This window comes from Balaenoptera physalus, assembly GCF_965194825.1.
Source record: "Balaenoptera physalus genome assembly, chromosome: 1".
NCBI classification, from domain to species: Eukaryota; Metazoa; Chordata; class Mammalia; order Artiodactyla; family Balaenopteridae; genus Balaenoptera; species Balaenoptera physalus.
The window spans coordinates 148,271,761-148,277,760 of NC_138882.1; the positions used below are offsets into that span (position 1 = coordinate 148,271,761).

The window sequence follows — 6,000 nt, forward strand, 5'->3', positions numbered from 1 at the left end:
TTCTACATCTGTGACTCTATTTCTGTTTTGTAAATAAGTTCATTTGTACCATTTTTTTAGATTCCACATATAAGCGATATCATATGGTATTTGCCTTTGACTTACTTCACTCAGTATGGTAATCTCTAGTCGCATCCATGTTGCTGCAAATGGCATTATTTCATTCTTTTTTATGGCTGGGTAATAGTCCATTGTATATAGGTACTATATCTTCTTTAGCCATTCCTTTAGCCATTCCTCTAGCCATTGATGGACATTTTGGTTGCTTCCATGTCCTGGCTGTTGTAAATAGTGCTTATCAAAATGGGTGCTTAGTTTTGAAAAGATTTTTTTTCTGGTGGGTGAGGGTAGCAGTAATGGTGTAATAACACTGATCTGGGGATTAGAAGGCCTGACTGTACAACTAGGAAACTGGGTGACTGACATATCAAATTGCTTTGTTTCCTCTCTGGCTCTCAACTGGAGGGGATAATGATTACAACAGTCTTAGAGGGACATAATGAGGTTTAAATTGGTCAATATTCATAAAATGCCTAGAGGAGTGGTCTGGTTGTTATTTAATATTCCCCTTCTCTTTCTGGGACTCAATTTCCTTATCTGTAACATGAGTGGATTAAATTAGATGTCAAAGTCCTTCCTAATTCTAAAGACCTATGAAATAAAAGTGATGGAATAAAAGTAGCAAACAAGGATTTTGAGTTATTTTAAGTATATTAAAGTAAGGGGAATCATGGACATGATGAGAAGTAAAAGATATAAAAAAGTACCAAATGAAAGTATTGAAGCTGAAAAATTATAAAAACCAAAATGAAAGATCCATTGGATGGGCTAAAAAACAGTTTAAATACTGCAAAAGAAAAGATCAGTAAACTTACAGATATAGAAACTATCCAAAATGAAACAGAGAAAAAATACTGCCAAAAACAATAAAAAAAAGAACAGGGCCTCAGTGACCTGTGGAATAATATCAGGGAGTTGAGCATACCTGCGATCAGAAGCAGAGGAGAAAGTATGTGGCAGAAAACATGTTTGAATTAATAGTGGCAAAATTTTTTTCCCCAAATTTGATGAGAGCTATAAATCCACAGAAGCACACCTAGGCACATCATAATCAGACTGCTGGAAATCAATGATAAAATATTAAAGGAGTCCATAACAAAGTGGATCTCTCCTCAAAGATTATACAAGCTGAAGATAATGGAATGATATTAATGTCTTCAAAGTGATGTGGGAGGAAAAAAGGAAGCTTTTCACTTAGAATTTTATATTCATCAAAGATACCCTTCAAAATAAAGGCAAAATAAAGAGTTCTTTAGACTAACGAAAATGGATAACTCTCTCACCAAAATTCATTCTGCACTATAAGAAAGGTCAAAAGAAGTTACTCAGGAAGAATAAAAATGGTATCAGAAGTGGTATGATATTATTTGAAGGTAGGCTGTGATAAGTTAATGATGAATGTTGCAAAGCTTAGAGTAACAACCAAAATAAATAAATTAACAAAGTAGAATTGCTAACAAATTATTTGGAATTAGAAAAAATATGAAATGCAAAAGATGACCAAAAAAGGAGAAAAATAGAAACAAAGAACAGATGGGACAAATAGAAGGATGGTAAACCCAAACCCATGCATATCAGTAATTACATCTTATATAAGTTGTATAAATACTGTGATTAAAAGACAGAGATTATTAGACTAGATAATAAAGTAAGACCCATCTATATGCTATCTATATGAGGCATACTTTAAAATATAAAGAGTCAGATAAGTTAAAATAAAATATTGGGAAAAAAAATTCACCATGCAAACCCAGGGATAATGAAAGCCTTTCATAATGATAAAGGGGCAGATCATCTACAAACCTGTATGTAGATAGATAGATAGACAGACAGAGATAGACAAGTAGATAAACAGATAACAACAGAGCTTCAAAATACATGAAACAAAAACTGATAGAACTGAAAGGAGAAATAGACAAATCCACAAATATACTTGGGGATGCAACATTCCTCCCTCAGTAATTGATAGACAAGGAGGTGAAAACTTGAGCAGCATTAATAACCAACTTAATGACTTAAAACTACACACAGCAGACGAATACACACTTTGAAGTGCCTGTGACATATTCACTAAGATATATCATATTCTTTGTCATAAAACAAATCTCAATAAATTAAAAGGATTGAAAATTTTTTTAACTTTTTAGAGCAACACACATGCTAAAATGTATTATTTGTATAAAACACATAAGAGAGAGTCATTGCTTTTTGAGGCTGAATATAACGTCTTTTCATCAACGTTGTCTTAAAATATTTTTCTCAAACAACCACACTTTTCTAAGAATTTATAGTAATGGTATAATAACACACAGGCAATATACTTTATAATAATGGTAAATATGAGCTTATAAAAATAAATGCATACCATTAAAAATGTAAATGTATATCATCTGTTTTCAATGTTAGTGTTTATATTTTATTTAAGAAAAATAAATTGTTAGTTATTTTGCCATTGTTAAATTTTTTTAAAGTTTGAAGTGATACTAATCCAAAAGATCCATACTAATTGGCACATTGCAATTTTTTTTCATTGTTAAATTATTTTATTTTTTTAAATAATTTTTATTGGAGTATGGTTGCTTTACAATGTTGTATTAGCCTCCACTGCACAACAAAATCAATCAGCCATACACATACAGATATCCCCTCCCTTTTGGACTTCCCTCCCATTAGGTTACCACAGTGCATTAGGTAGAGTTCCCTGTGCTATACATATACAGTATGTTCCCATCAGTTGTCTATTTTATACATTGTATCAATAATGTATAGGCACATTACAAATTTATTCTAGTTTTTATCAACCATCAGAGAGATGAAAAATACCCAAAAAATGACCATGACAATCACACACCACTACTGGCAACAGCTTTCATTGAAAACTCACTAAGTACCAGGCATTGTTCTAAATACTTTTTATGCATTTAATTCTTCCTCTTACTTGCCTCCCACTTTACAGCCCAGAAAACTTAAATAACTTGCCTAAGATTACACAAATAGTAAATGCCAGTGCCAGAATCTGAACCCAGTGAAGTTATTTCACCATGTAGTTTTGCATTTGCAAAGCCAGGGTCAGGCACACTGGCATTAGACAAAAAGACCTTGTGACTTGCTACTTCAGCACTTTGTAACGTATTTAATTGGTTCTCTTTTGCCTTGACTTCAAATTTGCCTCTTCACTGGTCTTTCTTATTTGATAAGTTCAAACATAAGACTCTTTGTTCATTTTCAAAAAGGATTACAGTGATAAGCTTTTATAATTAAGAGTATCTCAGCAGAGATTTCCTTTACCACAGTTCTCTTGCCTTTATCTTCTAATTATTAGGGATGAATTTTCTGATTTTTCAAAATTGTATTTGCTTTAAATACAAGTTGCAAATTAACTGCTTATAAAAATGCCTTTCCCCCTTCTTAACTGTTACTTAAAGGAAATCTCTAGTCTAGCATTTAAAAGCAATAATGATTCAAAATTGAATCATCCAACAAGAATTTGAATAAAATAACTCTACTTAAAATCTTCAATGTTTGGGAGAGAGGGACTTCTTTAAAGCTATCACAAAGGCAAAATAAGAGGCTGTTTAAGCACCACAAAATACTTGATGTTAAGATTTAAAAAAAAAACAACCGTGAAGCCAGTTTGGGATATTCAAGGAAATGGAATGGGTAAAATGCAATGTACATATGAAAATATCACTTCTATTCGTTACTCCATAGCAAAAGGTTAAGTCGTTTCTAGAATGAAATAACTCAGCATCTTTACAGTCTCTTGCCTTTCCCAAGATAATTTTATATACATTATCTAATTTTGTCCTTCCCAAAACACTATGAGATGGGTATTCTTACACACAAATGGATAAGCAGAGGTTAATTGTCCAATATAACTCAAGAGAACTATTATTTATTAAGTTGAGTATACTTTATATCCAATATTTTATTTCATGTTCATTAACTCTTATAGAAGAGGCATTATTATTCTCATTTTACAGATCGGGAAGCAAGCACAAAGCAATTATCTGATTTACTCCAGATCACCCAGCTCCTAAGTCTTGGAGCTGTGATTTGCACACAGGTCCATCTGACACCAAGTGAATGCTCTTGTCACTGGCCTGGACTCCTTCACTGAATTAGTAATAATGTGGAAAGAGGTCACATTCCATCCTAAAACAGCCTGTTGCAAACATGAGAGTGTCTCAGTTTCCCACCAAGTAACCCCTAACTGCAAATTTTGCAGAAACTTTTGGCCAACTCACCAGTTCACCTTCTCCTGTATGGCTACCCCAGGCTGACAAGTCATCAAAGACAAGAGGAAAAAAGCAACAGCAAACATCTCATCCAGAAGCCACCACCCTATATTACCTAGAGAGGAATAAAACTATTCAGGGAGTTGGAGTAAAAGAAATCTACAGGCTGGGATCTATAAGATCTACCTAATGTTTGAAATGAACAGAACTCACTTGATTCTCATTCAGATGTGGTTAATTACTTACCGGGGTATTGATTAGCCAAACACCCTAAAATCCCAGACACCAAAGGCCACTGTCCTTCAGACCTTTGGAAAAGCTATACCCATATGGTTGAGGAAAGGAGGATATTTAACCAATTTCGGCTAAGCAAAGGGATCTTATTTTCAGAATGAGGCAAAAGCCAAACCAAGATGTAGCTCCAGGATTCGTGGTCTTTTTGAGTAGCTCTTGGAACTTCTGAGGTTAGGTCAATTTGTTTTGCAAGACTGAAACAAGGCTCATACTGGTGTTTCAGCTCTGCCACAAACAGCCAGCAAAATATAGGAAATGCTAATAGTTACATGGGGAAGTTCTCCAATGTATTGTCAAACATCTGGAGCCCGAGAAATGTGGGTAATTGAATGAACTTTCCACTTCTCGTCCAGACATTGGGTATCATTACCATCTAGCATATTTGTGTCTTCAGGGAGCCACATGCCTTAAATGGACATCTCCAGAAGCATCCTCTAGAATTGCCATAACAACCACACCCTGGACTGGTGATACCATATCTACATACATTCTCTTAGTCATAATTAATAGTCATAAATTATGACATAGTCATAAATTAATTAAAGACAGTTGGATAGATAGATAATAATTGAACATGTGGCAGGCATTTCATTTGTCTTATTTTACTTAATCCTGACCACAAGTCTGTGAGATGAAAATGATTCAGTTCATTTTGCAGTTGAAGAAATGAAGGTCCAGAAAAGTTAACTAAGTTGCTCAGGAATAGACAGCTATCTTGATGTCCTTGGCAAAACTTAAATTCTCTCATTAGCAGGATTGGCCAGTACTATCATTATTAGTCTCAAAGTTATGAAAAAAATGTACTGAATAACTTGCATGTGTAAGGAATGTGTACCTGGTTTAATTATGGAGATTTAAATAAGGCACCCATTTGTTATTGTCTCCATTTCTTCAGAGATTTAGGTAAAATTTGACAAAAGTGAACACCCATTCCAGGTCCTAGAAAGCCCCTCCAGCCCCTGATTTCTGTGTGTCTCTTCCTCCCTCCCTCTCTTTGTTTTGACTTCTGGGTCCTCTTGGCTGCAGTTTTTTTTTGTTTTTGTTTTTTAAATGTATTTATTTATTTATGGCTGTGTTGGGTCTTCGTTTCTGTGCGAGGGCTTACCCTAGTTGCGGCAAGCGGGGGCCACGCTTCATCGCGGTGCGCGGGCCTCTCACTATCGTGGCCTCTCTTGTTGCGGAGCACAGGGTCCAGATGCGCAGGCTCAGTAGTTGTGGCTCACAGGCCTAGTTGCTCCGCGGTATGTGGGATCTTCCCAGACCAGGGTTCGAACCCGTGTTCCCTGCATTGGCAGGCAGATTCTCAACCACTGCGCCACCAGGGAAGCCCATTGGCTGCAGTTTTACAATCCTTCTGACCCATTTGGAAAACTCTGTTCTTTTTCCTTTTTCCACAAGTAATCCAGTA

General features: G+C 35.3%; 1 protein-coding gene across 1 annotated transcript in view; it reads right to left on the reverse strand.

Moving 5' to 3' along the window:
* Positions 1 to 5,624, reverse strand: part of C8A (complement C8 alpha chain) — a 65,743-nt gene extending 60,119 nt beyond the window's left edge. The window contains exon 1 of the mRNA XM_082414996.1: positions 4,308 to 5,624. Coding sequence (XP_082271122.1) covers positions 4,308 to 4,384 — 77 coding nt within the window. The 5' untranslated portion in view covers positions 4,385 to 5,624. The remainder of the gene's footprint in view (positions 1 to 4,307) is intronic.
* Between the last annotated feature and the right edge of the window lie 376 nt (positions 5,625 to 6,000).